This window comes from Squalius cephalus (genome assembly GCF_949319135.1).
Source record: "Squalius cephalus genome assembly, chromosome: 5".
Classification (NCBI taxonomy): Eukaryota; Metazoa; Chordata; class Actinopteri; order Cypriniformes; family Leuciscidae; genus Squalius; species Squalius cephalus.
The window spans coordinates 49,824,884-49,843,936 of NC_137126.1; the positions used below are offsets into that span (position 1 = coordinate 49,824,884).

General features: G+C 35.9%; 1 protein-coding gene across 12 annotated transcripts in view; it reads left to right on the plus strand.

Annotated features, from left to right (window-relative positions):
- Positions 1 to 19,053, plus strand: part of fubp3 (far upstream element (FUSE) binding protein 3) — a 45,473-nt gene that overhangs the window by 21,188 nt on the left and 5,232 nt on the right. For 4 of the 12 annotated variants that reach the window (XR_013821303.1, XR_013821306.1, XM_079871919.1 and 1 more), the window contains exons 3-16: positions 902 to 938; positions 1,018 to 1,067; positions 1,409 to 1,480; positions 2,686 to 2,743; positions 4,439 to 4,601; positions 5,638 to 5,736; positions 6,866 to 6,967; positions 7,435 to 7,537; positions 9,846 to 9,946; positions 10,247 to 10,388; positions 13,707 to 13,867; positions 14,111 to 14,184; positions 17,824 to 17,900; positions 18,860 to 18,928. Coding sequence is in view for 7 of the 12 variants with exons in the window: in XM_079871919.1 (XP_079728045.1) it covers positions 902 to 938; positions 1,018 to 1,067; positions 1,409 to 1,480; positions 2,686 to 2,743; positions 4,439 to 4,601; positions 5,638 to 5,736; positions 6,866 to 6,967; positions 7,435 to 7,537; positions 9,846 to 9,946; positions 10,247 to 10,388; positions 13,707 to 13,867; positions 14,111 to 14,184; positions 17,824 to 17,900; positions 18,860 to 18,928 (1,308 nt within the window). In the remaining 5 variants the exon portion in view is untranslated. Of the gene's footprint in view, positions 1 to 901; positions 939 to 1,017; positions 1,068 to 1,408; positions 1,481 to 2,685; positions 2,744 to 4,438; positions 4,602 to 5,637; positions 5,737 to 6,865; positions 6,968 to 7,419; positions 7,538 to 9,845; positions 9,947 to 10,246; positions 10,389 to 13,706; positions 13,868 to 14,110; positions 14,185 to 17,823; positions 17,901 to 18,859; positions 18,929 to 19,053 lie in introns of all 12 variants that reach the window. The other 8 variants (XR_013821304.1, XM_079871922.1, XM_079871917.1 and 5 more) reach the window with 3 other exon arrangements.

Consider the following 19,053-nt stretch of genomic DNA (forward strand, 5'->3'; position numbering starts at 1 on the left):
AAAATGTTACTTTTTTTATTCATTTTTTACTTTTAAAGGTGAACTAAGTAACTTTTTTTACCTTAACCGAACAGCTTCGGAGTCATTGGAATAGTTCTGACTTTTTTCGAGTTGAATGGTGGTTGTCTCGCACCCCCCCCCGAGCGCCTGTGAGCCGAAAAACCACCCTTGCAACTTTGGGCCGGCGGGCTTTCTGCTTTAATTTTTTTACTTCATCGGAATTGTGCGAAACTTGTGTTTTGCATGGTGTCGGCACTTGCTGTGTGAACACGCACACACAAAAAAAAAATCATGTATATGATTTGAAAAGTTTACATTGACCTAAAAGAATAGTCACACTTGTGCAATTCATGGTCAATAATGAGCGCAGTGAAAATGAATGAGACGAATTTCCTCTAGTGGAAGCGTTTGGTACTGCGGCCGAACACACTCTCACTCAAAGATTTATGGGTTTCATTTTCTCACATATTAAGAGTAAAATGTGTTTTGGAAAATATTTATTTCATATTAAAATTGAAAATCGTGTTTTTGCGCATTTTTCATAACAAAAACATTTTATAAAAAAGTTCTTTTCAGAAGCGTCTCTCACGAGTGTGTTCCCGAACACCAGCATCCGAACGCAAGAGAACATGACAGCAACTCATGTTCTCTTGAACACATTGGATGGAAACGCTGCTTTATTCGCAAATGTTTTATGCGATATTACAAAGTTAAATTCACAACTTTGGATGGAAACGGAGCTAATGGAAGGAATTATTCTAGTGTAGTTGATAAATGTATGTTGTTGATGCATTACTTGATAAAATGTCCTTGGGTTTGGAGTCACTTTTGGCTGAGACGATATCCTGTGAATTTATCAGTAATTAATACTAATGCACTTTTTCTTTTTTCTTCATCTAAGTGGCGAACCAGCTCGGTGCAATGGTACATGGTACAAGGTGAGCGCTTTTATTCATTAAAACTGTTCTACAATAATCTTATGTTGATATTTACAGTATGCGTATGTTGTTTGTTTAGGGCTATAATAACAGAAGACTACAAAGTGCCTGATAAGATGGTTGGATTCAGTAAGTACTGAAGATCTGAGTGAAATCTGTTTCTGATAGATAATGTTCATATTTGGGCTTTATAATCAAATGGGTTTGCAAAAATCTAAAGCAGCTTCTATGATGAAATTTTTGTGGATGAATCATCAAAAAAAAAGTACATTTGTGACAGATTTTAGTTCTACCACTATGTGCACATTTTTTAAAAGTAATAAATTTCAGCTGTTGTTTAGTCACTTGCTTCTGTAGATGTTCTCTACATATATGTGCTTTGACCATTGAGAAACGTGTGTCCGACATCTTCTGTCAGAAATGTGTTAGTCCTAACAGAAGTTGAGCTCTGTGTCTTTATTGTGTGTCAGTAATCGGACGGGGCGGCGAACAGATCACAAGAATTCAGCTGGAATCAAACTGCAAGATCCAGATCGCTGCCGGTAGGCTTTAATCAAGTCCAGTGCTTCTTATTCAGTGTTTTGTCTTTTTTTATATATATATATATATGTATATGTGTTTATTTTATTTTTACTTATTTTTACTTGTTTAATCTTATTTATTAATTCATTTCAGTTTTAGTTATATTTTTGGTTTTCATGTTAATTTTAGTTACTTTTTTTTAGTTTTTTGGTTGTGCTTTTATCATTTTATTACCTTTAATTTATTTTTATTTCAGTTTAAGATTGCTTGTTTATTTTCCAGTTAATTATTTTAGTGCTTCAACTTAAACTTATTTCAGTTTATTGCCAAGGCAACATTTCCAATTTTCATTTCAGTTTAAGTTTTTCAACTAATATTTCTATTTGGCTTTATTACAATTAAAAAATATTTTTATATGTTTGGTTTTCGTTGACGAAACAATCTTTAAAGCGCTAGTGCAACTTTAGTCTTGTAGAGCAGAAATTGTAACGTAAAATAAACATTTGATGTCTATTGCCTATGAAGCAATTTTAATTTAGTTTGTTTTTCAAATATATATATATATATATATATATATATATATATATATATATATATATATATATATATATATATATATATATATATATATATATATAAATAAATAAATAAATAAATAAATAAATAAATAAATAGATAAATAGATAGATAGATAGATAAAGATAGATAGATAGATAGATAGATAGATAGATAGATAGATATTTATTTATATATTTATAATTTTGATTATGTTCTTTTGTCATTTCATTACTTTTTTAAACCTAAACATTCCCATTTAGGTTTTATTTATTTTTATTTCAGTTTTAGATTTTTAATTTCAAGTTAATTATTTTAGTGCTTCAACTTAAACTTATTTCAGTTTATTGCCAAGGCAACATTTCAAATTTTCATTTAGTTTAAGTTTTTCAACTATTCAGCTTTATTACAATTAACAAATATGTGTATAGTTTTAGTTGACGATAATAACCGTGATCCAGAGATGAAACAATCTCTGAAGCTTTAAAGCGCTAGTGCAACTTGAGTCATGTAGAGCAGAAATTTTAATGTAAAATAAACATTTGATGGCCACAAGAGAATCTGAGCAAAACCAGTGTGTGACCCTGGTGCCGAAGCGCTGGCCAGTTTGCCCACAGTTTGTGCTGTGATTTTAGTTTGTTTATGATTATGTGTGTGTTCTCTCCCACAGACAGTGGAGGGATGATGGACAGGCCTTGCACCCTGACTGGGACCCCAGAGAGCATCGAGTAAGAGTTCACTGCCCTTACAGTCACCTTTATTTATACAGCGCTTTTTACAATACAGATTGTTTCAAAGATAACAGGAAAATAATGCAACAAAGCTTACACACACTTCTGTTCAACTAAGCCTCAAACACTGCTTGATTTCCATTCACAAGTTCGATTCTGATCTCGATTAGATTCTATGTTGAAAATATATCCGGTATAGTTACGAAAAAAAAGTGCAGGTTAAAATTAACAACTGATTTGTATACAAACACTTAGTTTTTATATAAATATTTAATGACGTAATTATGTTTCTACTCCAATTCGTCATAACTTGTTCTTGAATATTAAATATATTTAGGGATGCATGATATATATCGGCCAGCATATCGGTATCGGCCGATATATGTTCATTTTTAATGTTAACGTTATCGGTCCGCTAAGAAAATTTGGCCGAAATATTAAAGCCGATAAATAATGTATTATAGACACTTCAGAATGCGCGTGATGGTTTTGAATTGCTTGAAATATGATTGAAATCACTTCAAAAAAGGAAAATACAGTTATACAAGTCTGTAATATCGGCTACATAAACTTATAAAGAGAACATCATTATAATTGTGTGTTTGGGACATGGATGTTTAATGGTGAGACTTTTCGTTTTTGTAACCAGGCTCTCAAAAATTATATAAAAAATTAGATTTATCGGCCGATATAACGGTTATCGGCTTTTAAATATAAAGAATTATCGGTATCGGCCAATTTTTATATCGTTGCATTCCTAAAATACATGCTTGAATAAATCTATCATGAAAAACAGGTAAAGTTAAAAATATATAAGTATATTATATGAATATTTAAGTCTTATATGTATGAAAATGCGCATTATTCTAGTTAACTATAGAGTCTCGAATGGCTTTTCTGAGGTAAATGTGAGTTGATATTGTTCTCAAGCTGTTTTATTGACGTCTTTCCGCGGTTTGAAACACTGATTGATCGACAATCCAAACATTATTCAGACCCCAGATTTCATTTTTTATATTTTTCTACTAGTGTGATCAGGACACTATAGTTCATTTCTGTAAGTGAAGAGAGCAAAATAAACTGTGACATATTATACCCAATAACTCTTCATTCAGTGACATTTATAAACGTTTGGGACCAAAAATGATTCGGACACTTTGAGCTGATCATGTTCTGCTGAAGTGTGTTTTCTTTAATTGCTAATGCTCTTTTTACACACAGACTGAACACAATGAAGCATTGCTTGGTGATTGGTTGAGCTAAACTGGTATTATCTAATTGTGTAGTTAAATTTAACAGCTGACAGATATTCAACATAATTCATGTGTGAGACAGTCTAACAGAAGGACGGACAAAACCAGTCAAATATCAACTGAGTTCTGCTCATATTTTATTACCATTTTCTAAACTATAGCGAATAAACTGTGATAATGTGAGAAATGTTGAAGGGGTCTGAATAAACTCTGGTTTGATTGTATGTTCTGTTTTATTAATCAAAATACACTAAATATACATTAATATATTTTTTTATCATATGTTAATTTTAAATTTGTGTAATATGACTTGTTTCTTTGCTTGCTTTCTTGGTTTTATTGTATTTATGATATTTGTATTTTTGTAATTGAGTTTTTGCCGTGATAATAGCCTTAGATGCTGACGTGGCATTCAGTAACTCTCTCTGTCGTCGGTCAGGCAAGCGAAGAGGTTGTTGGGGCAGATCGTGGACCGGTGTCGGAACGGGCCGGGCTTCCACAGTCAGATGGACGGGAACAGCGCCGTCCAGGAGATCCTGATCCCGGCCAGTAAAGTCGGCCTGGTCATCGGGAAAGGAGGCGACACCATCAAACAACTTCAGGTTGGGTGGAAATTACAACATGGTTCAGATTACATGATTTAGGCCCGATCAGTTTGACGTGGGGTGTCGTGGGGACAACGGGCGTCGGGACGCAAGATTTGATCGTTTCATCTCGTATAGTGTGTTTCCAGCACTCAATCTCTGTCAGGCGTCCCACGACTCTTTAACCCTCTGATCCGTGATGCCCACTACACTTTAAAAGCTTTTTTTAACATTTCAGGTTGTTACATCCTTACCCATAATTCCATATCCATATCCTCTTGTTTTTTTTTGTATTCAATGACAACATAAAATCAAAATGGCTAAAAGTGGTGATGCATTCACTACTATTTTCTGTTGCGATACAGAGATGTGTAGCTCCCTCAAAATACATAATTTTTTTGGAAATGGAGGAGAGAAATATCTTAATTTTCTATTTTAAAATATCTACATTAAATAAATATTCTTTGTGCATTTAACTTTTTTTATATTTTAGTAATTTTTTTTATAAACAAGCTATGTAAAATCACACAAAATTGAGAAATGCTTAATCTTTTTAGTGTTTAAAAAGAGTCTTATTTTAGTTAATTATATATTATTTATTCAAATAAATCTAAATAAATACATATACTTTAAATAAATTATAATTTTTTTCCTTTCCCTTCCAGATTTAACAAGTCATGCATCAGATGCTTTACCAATAGTTTTAACAATTTAAAAAAAATTCTATTAACTATTCTTTCTTTTCTATTAAATTATTTTTTCCCTTTTTTTTTCTTTTTTTAATGGTTAAATTAAATGTTAGTAATCGAAAAGCATGTCTAAAATATTTCATTGAAATCTATTTTATTTGTTTCGGTTTTATTTTTGTAATCCTTTTTATTTTTCCCAAATTATGTTTTCTGTTTGAATTTTTCTAGATTCAATTTTAATGTTAATGCTCCTGAAGTTCAACATGTACAGGAACATTTTCCCCCATGAGTTTTGTATTATACATTTATATCAAATGATGTAGTTAAGCAATTAAATGAAATGCATGTATTTTGTGCGCCCACAGGAGAGGACAGGAGTGAAGATGATCATGATTCAGGACGACCCGATGCCCACTGGATCAGACAAACCCTTGAGAATCACTGGAGACCCTTATAAAGTTCAGGTTCGTCTCTTTAATAACATTAAGACCTTGATATACTTGCAGCGTAATTGAAGAATGAACTGGTGTGGCGTCATTTCAAACCAAATCAGGCCAAAACGAAGTGTGTTTGAAGTTCTTAAAGTTTCTAAAACCTTCAACTGCCATTGGTCGGTGGTGATGATGATGCAATATGTGGGTGTGGCTATGAGGCTCCGCCTTCTTTGATTTGGAAATTTACTTTCTTCTTTTCAATCCGTCAAAGTCAGACGTATGGGATTAAATTGTCCGGCCAAAAGTATTGCAGGCACTGATAAGGAAACAATTCAAAAATTGAAAAACATGTAAAACGTATACAACACAAAATTGGTATTTGGATAATTTCGCATTCGTTTTTCAATGTCACTGATTTAAAAATAAGGGGGAATCTAATTTTTTTTTTTTTTTTTAAAAGCTTGAATCAAAACCACATTAAAAAATATATTTTACAGAACTGAAACATGAATTAAAAATTCCTTGAATATATAATTATATTAGTTTTGTGCTCTCTGACATTTTCTGCTCATATTTTAATTTTTTGGACACATACTCTTGTTTCAATATATTTTTACATGTATGTTTAAATTTATTCATCCTTATTTTTTGTAGAGATGCACAATATCGGTATCGGCCGATATGTTAATTTTTAATGTTATTATCTTTCCGATATCTTAAAGCTGATAATGTATTATTTCCTTCAGTTTAGACACTTCAGATGCACACTGTTCATCATGATGTTATGAATTGCTTGAAATATGATTAGAATCACTTCAGAAAAGGAAAATAATTGTAAAATTTACTCTGGTTCAAACTAGGTTACTGTATATGTGGGATTTATGTTGATTTATGTATTTATTACATGGATTTTAATGGTTAGACTTGTAATCAGGCTCTCAAAAAGCATCTAAACATTTTGATTTAGATTTATCGGCCAAAATATCGGTTATCGGTTTCAAATAGTTATCGGTATCGGCCAAAATGTTGATATCGGTGCATCATCAGGACGTTCGCTGCAAAGGCATAAACGAAGAATGAAAGAGTATATCGGGGTCTTTACAGTCCCAGATCCACAGTCATGTCGAGTGACGTCTGAGTCTGTGTGTGTTTTGTACAGCAAGCGCGGGAGCTGGTCGTGGAGATCATCAGGGAAAAGGATCAGGGAGATTTCAGGAGCGGCCGCAGTGACTTCGGATCCAGGCTGGGAAGCAGCATCGATGTAAGACGTGTTCAGCTCCTGAGCTCCAACACTGCAAAAAATGCTTTTCTTCGTGTTTTTGTCTTGTTTCTAGTCCAAATATCTAAAGATTCTTAAATCAAGATGCATTTACTAGACAAGTCTTGTTTCCTGATAAAAAAAATAAAACTAAGCGAGTTTTTGCTTAAAACAAGCAAAGTTATCTGCCAATGGGGTAAGGAAAAAAATCTTTTTACCCCATTGGCAGATAATTTTGCTTGTTTTAAGCAAAAACTTGCTTAATTTTATTTTTTTTTATCAGAAAACAAGAGAGAATTTCTTATGTCATTTTACTCATCTAGTAAATGCTTCTTGATTTAAGAATCTTTTGATATCTGGACTGGAAACAAGACAAAAATACAAAGTAAGAAAAGCATTTTTTGCAGTTAAGACATTTTGAGCTTGAGAATATGCCAGAAATAATTCATTATTAGGTTTTGCACACACAGGTGGCAGTGCCCAGGTTTGCCGTTGGAATCGTCATTGGCAGAAACGGGGAGATGATCAAGAAGATTCAGAACGATGCGGGTGTCAGGATCCAGTTTAAGCCAGGTCAGTGTTCACTAACATTTCATTTAAAGAGGACCTATTATGGTTTTTTTATGGTTCATCTTTCTTTAGTGTGTAATGTTGCTGTTAGAGCATTAAAAAAAAGCTCCAGTTAATCTCTATGTCAGTGTTTCTGAACTCCTGAAACGCCTCCATTGTAGTTTTGAGTTTCTTCGGGGAACGAACATGTCACAATATTCCTCATTATAATAATTAATGTGCAGAATAAAGGGGCAGGGCCTGGTTGAGTTAGTAGTGTGTTAAACTGGCGGTTATAGAAAGGGGCGGGACATTTCCCAAACACACTCGAAGCGCTCGACCAATCACAACACTGCTCCAGCCGACCAATCAGAGCACAGTGTGCTTTTCAGAAGGAGGGGCTTCATAGAGACAGGAAGTAAACAGAGCGTTACTGACAGACTGGGAAGAGAGGAGCCGCAACAATGGAGAATATGAGGAGAATAATCATTACAACAGGAAAACCTGTTCTAGGAGAGGCATAATATGGCCTCTTTAATTTTCCTTTTGGATGTGTTTCCAACATTAGCATACATGAAATATGCTTATCAGTATTAAGTCTAGTTCATATTGCATCTTATTCTGTCCATATAGACAAGAACTTACGAAACTTTCACTACTCCAGGTTGAGGAGTGTTTTACCTTGAAATGGATTTGTTACACGTTTTACAACACAAGATCCAAAGCAGATTTACAAAGAATAGAACAGTGCGAGATCTATTACGAGATTTAAATGTCGATCAGTTTTATTCAAAAAATGTATTAAATATCGGTTGGTTTTGCTTTATTCATTTAAATATCGGTCTGTTTCGTTCTACTAATTAATTCAAATATCGGTCAGTTTGTTCTATTAATTAATTTAAATATCAATTGTTTTTGTTCTATTAATTAATTTAAATATCAATCGTTTTTGTTCTATTAATTCATTTAAATATCAATCGTTTTTGTTCTATTAATTCATTTAAATATCGGTCGGTTTAGTTCTATTAATTTAAATATGGGTCTGTTTCGTTCTACTAAATTCAAATATCGGTCAGTTTGTTCTATTAATTCATTTAAATATCAGTCGGTTTTGTTCTATTAATTTAAATATCGGTTGGTTTTGTTCTATTAAGAGATTTAAATATCGGTTGGTTTTGCTTTATTCATTTAAATATCGGTCTGTTTCGTTCTACTAATTAATTCAAATATCGGTCAGTTTGTTCTACTAATTAATTCAAATATCGGTCAGTTTGTTCTATTAATTAATTTAAATATCAGTCGGTTTTGTTCTATTAATTTAAATATCGGTTGGTTTTGCTTTATTTATTTAAATATCGGTCTGTTTCGTTCTAATTAATTCAAATATCGATCAGTTTGTTCTATTAATTTAAATATCGGTCTCTTTGTTCTATTAATTAATTTAAATATCGGTCTGTTTCGTTCTAATTAATTCAAATATCGATCAGTTTGTTCTATTAATTTAAATATCGGTCTCTTTGTTCTATTAATTTAAATATCGGTCTGTTTCGTTCTACTAATTCAAATATCGATCAATTTGTTCTACTAATAAATTTAAATATCGGTCGCTTTTGTTCTATTAATTAATTTAAATATCGGTCTGTTTGGTTCTATTAAGAGATTTAAATGTCGCAAACACTTGATCATATCTCGCACTGCAATGTTCGGCTACCACAGTGCCGAATTTCAAGACTAAAGGCCCGTTTACTTCAAGAACGATAACTATTACTAAATCTATTATAATAGAGAAGTCCAAAGATCTAAAGCAGATTTAGAGGAATAGAGCGGCAGTGAAACTGAAATCTGTAAGATCATTTAAAAGTTTGTGGACCAATATGCAGTTTTACTGCTTTTTTTCTCATTCTTACCATTACTTTCACACATCCTATTTCACGAATAGCAGTTTTATTATAGTTTTATTCATATTTTGAATAATTTTAGTTTCGGATTTTCAACTAATATTTATATTTGACATTTATTTAAAAATGTAAAATATTTTCAGTTTTACTGTATCTCCTCCTGTGTGGTTTACCTGTATCTGTTTGGGGATGTTGGAGAACTCCGGTTAGGGTCATGTTGGGACACACTTGATCACGCAAATCTCTTAAGACCCGTGGAGGCCCAGCAGGGATCATTGAAGCGTTAAGAAGTTTACAAGGATTAATATACTGTTCTCTCACATGTGTTTACACTGTTTACAATCCAATGAATATTCACATGCAGCTGAGCAATTCATTTGAGAAGGCCTGTTGAATTCATTCAGTTACTGAATTGTTATTTAAATGTGTTTCAGATGATGGGATCAGTCCCGACCGGATCGCACAGGTCATGGGTCAGCCCGACCGATGTCAACACGCCGTTCACCTCATCAATGATCTGGTCCAAACAGCACAGGTACATCCAGATCTTCAGGAATTATAGCCATTTGTTGTACTTCGTGATTCTAGTCAAGTCAGCTTTACTTCTATAGCGCATTATACAATCCAGACAGTTTCAAAGCAGTCTGCCTCACAGATATGAGAAATATATCTATAGAAAGCTTAAAATGTCTACTTTTTAAATTAACCAATTAAAATGGAAAATAAATATTCTCAGATTATGTAATCAGCCCCAATTTTAGTTAATGTCCACATGACCAATTCTGGATGTTTTGTGTGGCTCGTGTTTTATGTTTCTCCTCTGTTTGTCGTTCAGGAGCGTGATGGTTTTGGAGGTCCGGTTGGACCCAGAGGTCGTGGCAGAGGTCGTGGTGATTGGAACATGGGAACTCCTGGAGGCTTGCAGGAGGTCACCTACACAATACCGGCGGATAAGTGTGGACTTGTGATCGGGAAAGGTTAGAACTAGACCATGTGCTGATATATTATACAGTATTACAATATGTAAGGGATAATCCATGGCTAGCTGTGCACGAAGTGGAGGCAAAGAACCACCGTTTAAATGGTTTAATGCACAGCTAGCCATGGGTTATCCCGCTTATACCATGGTCAATTTCCAGCATTGACAAGTTAAAGCTGTTATTGATGTTTGCAGTGGGAGATGAGAGATGTGTGTGTGAATTACCTGCGTTTGTGCTAAAAATAAAAAATATTGGTCTGTTTTGTTATATTATACATTTAAATATTGTTCGGTTTTGTTATTCATTTAAATATCGGTCTGTTTTGTTCTAATTCATTTAAATATCGGTCAGTGTTTTATGAAGAGATTTAAATATCGGTCGGTTTTGTTTTATATTAATAGATTTAAATATCGGTCAGTTTTGTTTTAAGAGATTTAAATATCGGTCGGTTTTGTTTTATATTAATAGATTTAAATATCGGTCAGTTTTGTTTTAAGAGATTTAAATATCGGTCGGTTTTGTTCTAATTCATTTAAATATCGGTCGGTGTTTTATGAAGAGATTTAAATATCGGTCGGTTTTGTTTTATAATAAGAGATTTAAATATCGGTCAGTTTTGTTTTAAGAGATTTAAATATCAGTCGGTGGTTCATTAAGAGATTTAAATATTGGTCGGTTTGTTCTAATTCATTTAAATATTGGTCTGTTTTGTTGTAATTAATTTAAATATCGGTCTGTTTTATGAAGAGATTTAAATATCGGTCGGTTTTGTTTTAAGAGATTTAAATATCGGTCAGTGTTGTTTTATTAATAGATTTAAATATCGGTCAGTTTTATTAAGAGATTTAAATATCGGTCGGTTTTGTTCTATTAAGAGATTTAAATGTCACAAACAATTGATCATATCAAGCGCAGCAATATTCGTGTACCACATTGCCAAGCTTCAAGACTAAAGGCCCGTTCGCTTCAAGGACAATAACTAAAACTACATCTATTATAATAGAGAAGTCCGCCCCACAACTATGATAACGAGGAACAATATCGTTAGACTCAGTTTCAGAACGATTGTTTTCAGCTGATGAACAATAAAAACATTGACAGCCAATCAGAATCCACTCAGCTCTAAAGCTCTTGAGCATTTAAAGCGACAGACAACAAAACTAGGAAGCATTGTTTGTAAAGTTGTTTTATAATTGCATTGTAATGAGAGTACTGAATAATAACACGCATCATTTAGAAAACATAGTGGAATAAATTGAGTTGGTGAAAATTATACTTTCCTCAAAACTAATCCTGTCAGATGCACGTTTGTCAGAAACATCACTTTGTATACAATGACCCTTAAGTGCTCACTCTGTAGGGACCCTTTAAGCTCTTTATTAGACTACTATGGTGTAAAACATCTACTAGGTGGTCTTAAAAGTGCCATTCATCCGATGAGTGACGTTCTGTTCACTGGCGACTGAATGGTTCATCAACACTTCCATTTAATTTAAGTATCAGTTGGTTTTGTTCTATTACGAAATTTAAATGTTAAACTAATAAAAATGACAAAAAATACTAAAACTTTTAACTAAAATTTAAAAACCATAAAATATAAAAGTGAAGTCTAATTGAAAGTATCAACAAACCATAATAGTTTCGCAATGATACTAAAACAGGAACTGTTGGATTGTGGGTAATATTTATTGGTTGATTCTTGACTGTTTTAATGTAGTAATATTTCAGTTTTTAAATTTTTTTTCAATTTGGCAATTCAGTTATGAATCTGTTCTTTTAATTTACATTATAGAGATTGTCAGAAGCACTAATGGATTATTAATGCGATCCCTTTGGGTTTGGTTATATATGCAGGTCATTTTAATGTGTAGTTTATCTGTCCACATTTGTCATCAAATCTCCTAAAGATGAAGCGTTGTCTCGTTCCTTTAGATGCATTTTATCATGAACGTCAACAAACCTCAATGCAAAATCATGAAAAGGTAATTTTCTGCCATCTAATGCATTAATTAGGGGATTTGCGTTTCTCATGCCCACCTCTGAGCTCATTGTTGATCAGCTTTGTTAGACTCTCTCTTCGGTGTGTGTCGAAGACCACCAGCAGTTTAACCAGTCCTCTCCGTCCATGAACTGGACGCCCGGCTCTTTATCTGACTGCGGAGCTCATAATGGCTTCATTAATGCAGAAGTTAAATTTGTTTGACAATAGCTTAATGTCCCGTCTCAGTCCATCGGCGGCAAAGAGAGGAGGAGTGTTTTAGATGGGCGTTTTCAGCCGGGGTCAGCCGGGGTCACGCCGCATAGATGCGCCTCCCACAAGTGAACAAATGTTCAGACATCACTGTGTTTCCCTTTACCAGGCTTTCTGTGTTCGTACACAATCCCGAGGCCCCTCGTGTTCCCTCGGGCAGATGATTCAAAGAGGCTTCATGTTGCTCGACTTGATTTTTTTGGGAAAAATTGTGAAATTAATTTTAGATTAATTTCACATTTATTAAATTAGTAATAAAACGTGTAAATAAATTACATGAGAAAATTATTTAAATTCTATCTGCATCTTCACGCAGACCAGTGTTATTTTATTTTTATAATATTTCGATCGTTTTTAATGTTTGGTTTTCATGTTAATTTTAGTTTAATTTTTAGTAATGTGCTTTTGACATTGTTTTAGTCTTTTTCTTAATATTGCCATTTAGTTTTATATATATATATATATATATATATATATATTCTCTGATTAATTATTTTATTGCTTTAACTTAAATTTATTTCAGTTTATTGCAAATGCAACATTTCTAATTTTCTTTTCTTTTTACTAATATTTATATTTTATTTCATCAATTAACAAATGTTTTTATGCAGTCAACAAATGTTTGCAAGAAAATTAAAGGTTATATATTTATATTCAAAGACTGTTTTTTAAAGTCCCCCTGTACTCAATAATTTTATCCCTTAAAACTCATCTTTGATCAGTAAAATGTCATTTAAACATTTTTTCCTTGGGGAAAAAAAAAACTTCATGCATTCAAATATCTTGAATGTAACCCGACACCCTCGCCTCATTTAGTATGCGCGGTTCTATGAATATGCAAATGAGCCCCCCCTCCACTCACTCACTCACTCAGAGATCCACTGGTTGACGATCACACGTTGATCTGATTGGTTACAAGGTAGTTTGTGACGTCAGAAACACCAGCGATTTCAAAGCGTGTTTTTGAGACTGTCTTTGGTTCACTGCAGTTTTAAGGAGGAAATACTCAGCAATGGTGTCGACTTTACACATGGTGTGGGTGTGTGTGTGTGTGTTCTGCTCAGGTGGAGAGACCATCAAGAACATCAACCAGCAGTCCGGCGCTCACGTGGAGCTGCAGAGAAACCCTCCTCCCAACACCGATCCCAACGTCAGGATCTTCTCCATCCGCGGGTCTCCTCAGCAGATGGAGATGGCCCGACAGCTGATCGACGAGAAGATCGGGGTGAGCGCTCGCCTAATCCACGCGCTCTATTGGTGGATGCACTGGGTGTTAATTTCACATTAGCGTTTAAAAGTTTGGGGTCGTGAGAGTTTAAAAGAGACTCTTCTGGAGGGTTGGGAATCGATAATCCAGGTCGGGAATGGGATACTTGTGTCTGATGAACAGATGAGTGTGTTCAGTGTGAGTTCTGTGTTCAGTGTGTGTGTTCAGTGTGTCTGATGGTGTTTCTCCTCTTCCTCTCAGGCATCTGGAATGGGAGGAAACAGCAGCTTTGGACTCAGTCCTTTCACTCAAGGACCAGCGACTCCTCATCAGAAGTGAGTGACTTCTTCCCTTCTTCCCTTTCCTCCCTCCCTTCTTCCCTTCCCTTTCCTCCCTCCCTTCTTTCCTTTCTTCCCTTTCTTTCTTCCCTTTTCCTCCTTCCCTTCTTTCCTTTCTTCCCTTTCCTTTCCTCTTTTCCTTCTCTCCTTTCCTTTCCTCCTTTCCTTCTCTCCTTTCCTTTCCTCCTTTCCTTCTCTCCTTTCCTTCTTTCCTTTCTTCCCTTTCCTTTCTTCCCTTTCTTTCTTCCCTTTTCCTCCTTCCCTTCTTTCCTTTCTTCCCTTTCCTTTCCTCTTTTCCTTCTCTCCTTTCCTTTCCTCCTTTCCTTCTCTCCTTTCCTTTCCTCCTTTCCTTCTCTCCTTTCCTTCTTTCCTTTCTTCCCTTTCCTTTCTTCCTTTCCTTCTCTCCTTTCCTTCTCTCCTTTCCTTCTTTCCTTTCTTCCCTTTTCCTCCTTCCCTTCTTTCCTTTCTTCCCTTGTCCTCCTTCCATTCTTTCCTTTCTTCCCTTTCCTCCTTTCCTTCTCTCCTTTCCTTTCCTCCTTTCCTTCTCTCCTTTCCTTCTTTCCTTTCTTCCCTTTCCTTTCTTCCTTTCCTTCTCTCCTTTCCTTCTCTCCTTTCCTTCTTTCCTTTCTTCCCTTTTCCTCCTTCCCTTCTTTCCTTTCTTCCCTTGTCCTCCTTCCATTCTTTCCTTTCTTCCCTTTCCTCCTTTCCTTCTCTCCTTTCCTTTCCTCCTTTCCTTCTCTCCTTCCCTTCTTTCCTTTCTTCCCTTTCCTTTCCTCTTTTCCTTCTCTCCTTTCCTTTCCTCCTTTCCTTCTTTCCTTTCTTCCTTTTCCTTTCTTCCTTTCCTTCTCTCCTTTCCTTCTCTCCTTTCCTTCTTTCCTTTCTTCCCTTTTCCTCCTTCCCTTCTTTCCTTTCTTCCCTTTTCCTCCTTCCATTCTTTCCTTTCTTCCCTTTCCTCCTTTCCTTCTCTCCTTTCCTTCTTTCCTTTCTTCCCTTTTCCTCCTTCCCTTCTTTCCTTTCTTCCCTTTTCCTCCTTCCATTCTTTCCTTTCTTCCCTTTCCTCCTTTCCTTCTCTCCTTTCCTTCTTTCCTTTCCTTCTCTCCTTTCCTTCTTTCCTTTCTTCCCTTTTCCTCCTTCCCTTCTTTCCTTTCTTCCCTTTCCTTTCCTCTTTTCCTTCTCTCCTTTCCTTTCCTCCTTTCCTTCTCTCCTTTCCTTTCCTCCTTTCCTTCTCTCCTTTCCTTCTTTCCTTTCTTCCCTTTCCGTTCTTCCTTTCCTTCTCTCCTTTCCTTCTCTCCTTTCCTTCTTTCCTTTCTTCCCTTTTCCTCCTTCCCTTCTTTCCTTTCTTCCCTTGTCCTCCTTCCATTCTTTCCTTTCTTCCCTTTCCTCCTTTCCTTCTCTCCTTTCCTTTCCTCCTTTCCTTCTCTCCTTTCCTTCTTTCCTTTCTTCCCTTTCCTTTCTTCCTTTCCTTCTCTCCTTTCCTTCTCTCCTTCCCTTCTTTCCTTTCTTCCCTTTCCTTTCCTCTTTTCCTTCTCTCCTTTCCTTTCCTCCTTTCCTTCTCTCCTTTCCTTCTTTCCTTTCTTCCCTTTCCTTTCTTCCTTTCCTTCTCTCCTTTCCTTCTCTCCTTTCCTTCTCTCCTTTCCTTCTTTCCTTTCTTCCCTTTTCCTCCTTCCATTCTTTCCTTTCTTCCCTTTCCTCCTTTCCTTCTCTCCTTTCCTTCTTTCCTTTCCTTCTCTCCTTTCCTTCTTTCCTTTCTTCCCTTTTCCTCCTTCCCTTCTTTCCTTTCTTCCCTTGTCCTCCTTCCTTTCTTCCCTTTCCTCCTTTCCTTCTCTCCTTTCCTTCTTTCCTTTCTTCCCTTTCCTTTCCTCCTTTCCTTCTCTCCTTTCCTTCTTTCCTTTCTTCCCTTTTCCTCCTTCCCTTCTTTCCTTTCTTCCCTTTTCCTCCTTCCATTCTTTCCTTTCTTCCCTTTCCTCCTTTCCTTCTCTCCTTTCCTTTCCTCCTTTCCTTCTCTCCTTCCCTTCTTTCCTTTCTTCCCTTTCCTTTCCTCCTTTCCTTCTCTCCTTTCCTTCTTTCCTTTCTTCCCTTTTCCTCCTTCCCTTCTTTCCTTTCTTCCCTTTCCTTTCCTCTTTTCCTTCTCTCCTTTCCTTTCCTCCTTTCCTTCTCTCCTTTCCTTTCCTCCTTTCCTTCTCTCCTTTCCTTCTTTCCTTTCTTCCCTTTCCGTTCTTCCTTTCCTTCTCTCCTTTCCTTCTCTCCTTTCCTTCTTTCCTTTCTTCCCTTTTCCTCCTTCCCTTCTTTCCTTTCTTCCCTTGTCCTCCTTCCATTCTTTCCTTTCTTCCCTTTCCTCCTTTCCTTCTCTCCTTTCCTTTCCTCCTTTCCTTCTCTCCTTTCCTTCTTTCCTTTCTTCCCTTTCCTTTCTTCCTTTCCTTCTCTCCTTTCCTTCTCTCCTTCCCTTCTTTCCTTTCTTCCCTTTCCTTTCCTCTTTTCCTTCTCTCCTTTCCTTTCCTCCTTTCCTTCTCTCCTTTCCTTCTTTCCTTTCTTCCCTTTCCTTTCTTCCTTTCCTTCTCTCCTTTCCTTCTCTCCTTTCCTTCTCTCCTTTCCTTCTTTCCTTTCTTCCCTTTTCCTCCTTCCATTCTTTCCTTTCTTCCCTTTCCTCCTTTCCTTCTCTCCTTTCCTTCTTTCCTTTCCTTCTCTCCTTTCCTTCTTTCCTTTCTTCCCTTTTCCTCCTTCCCTTCTTTCCTTTCTTCCCTTGTCCTCCTTCCTTTCTTCCCTTTCCTCCTTTCCTTCTCTCCTTTCCTTCTTTCCTTTCTTCCCTTTCCTTTCCTCCTTTCCTTCTCTCCTTTCCTTCTTTCCTTTCTTCCCTTTTCCTCCTTCCCTTCTTTCCTTTCTTCCCTTTTCCTCCTTCCATTCTTTCCTTTCTTCCCTTTCCTCCTTTCCTTCTCTCCTTTGCTTCTTTCCTTTCCTTCTCTCCTTTCCTTCTTTCCTTTCTTCCCTTTTCCTCCTTTCCTTCTCTCATTTCTTCCCTTTCCTCTTTCCTTTCTTCCCTTCTTTCCTTTCTTCCCTTCTTTCTTTCTTTCCCTTCTTTCCTTTCTTCCCTTCTCTCCTTCTCTTTTCTTTCTTCCCTTTGTTCCTTCGTTCCTTCGTTCCTCCTTCCCTTCCATCCTTCATTCCTTACCTACCTTCCTTTCTTTCTTCCTTTCCTTTTTTCCTTTCCTTTCCTTCCCTTCCTGCCTTCCTCCATTCCTTCCATCCTTCATGTCCTTTCCTTCCTCCCTTTCTTTTCTTCCTTCCTTTTTCATGTCCTTCCTTCGCTCTGTTCCTTCCCCTTTCTTCCCTTTCTTTGTTCCTTTTTTTTTTTTTTTTTTTTTCCATTTGTTCCATTCCTTCCGTCACTCTCCCGCCGGTGAGTTTATCCTGCCCCAGAGCTTCTTCAGTCTGACAGCAGAACAGAATATCGTTTCCCTCCAGGATCTTGTTTTGCTTGTTGTGAGTTCCTCAAAACCTCGAGTCTCACACGCTGGTCTAGTTCTTCATCGTTCACATGACTCTCCACATCACTTCCGTGTGCAGCAGTGCGTTTCAGACCAGACTGTGTGTGTGTGTGTGTGTGTGTGTGTTTAACCTGCGAGGTGTTGTTTTGTTCAGTGGTCCGCAGACGTTCATGACCGGCGGATGGGGAACCACATATCAGACATGGCAACCCCAGAGCCAACAGGATCCCAGTGAGTTTCACATCTCCACAGCTTCCTCTCAGGCCGTGCTCATTTACACAGCAAGTTCTGGTCTAGGTTTAGTCATGGTCTTTTGACTTAAATGCCATTTAGTTTTAGTCATATTTTAGTCATCTGAATTGTTTTAGTCGACAAATATAAGATTTGAATCTCTAAATCTACAGTATATTTAGTCGACGAATAATCTAATGGGTTTAGTTCAATAATAATGCATTAATTTCGAATTTCTCTAAAGTTTCCGAACCCATTATATACTCCCGGAGAAAACATCTATAATTAACCTGTTAATATGAATGATTTTAAAGGTTGAACATGTAATAGAGACACGGGTTTAATTGCTGTGACATGAAACATTAAAATGAAACAAAACCACTTCTCCTAAAGTACAACACATGATATTATGCATTCTTTATAACGACTTGCATACATCATTCTTTATTTCAAGCAGACATTTATTTGCATAATTTAAATATAATTAATCCTTATTAAAGCTGTTAAAGAGCAGTGAATGCTTTATAAAGGCGCAATTACATTATGCAAAGTTCACTTACATGATGCTGTGCGCTTCAGATGTGTTATTCCTTTCTACAGTGTCTTTAAATCTTTTTTTATTTTTGACATGTTGCGGCTTTATCCTATAGAAAAGCAAATAAAAGTTTGAGGAATTGTTTATTTTGATACGACAATATGGCATGCGGTCGCTTCAAACAATGGCATAAAGCTGTTCAAAACATCATTCAATGTAAATTGTGATAATCGTGAAATTACAATTTCAAGGGAATAATCGACAATTGATTTGTCTTAATCGTGCAGCCCTAGTTTTAGTCACTCAAAACTGGATTTTATTTAGTTCTCGTCTCGTGACGAAAATAATGACAAATATTAATAATAATAACGAAATTACCACAGTTCTGAGCACCGTCAGATTAATTTAATTCTGGTCATTTCAGGTCATAATGGATCTCAGACCGGCCAGATGGACTATTCCAAAGCGTGGGAGCAGTATTATAAAAAGCTAGGCAAGTACCTCTGAAACACTTTCACTGTGTCTCTTCTGTGTGAACATCATCACAGGGACTCGCTTGAGAGGTTTTATTTGCCCGACTAACAGTTTTCCGGCTCCGTCATATTATTTTCTGCCACT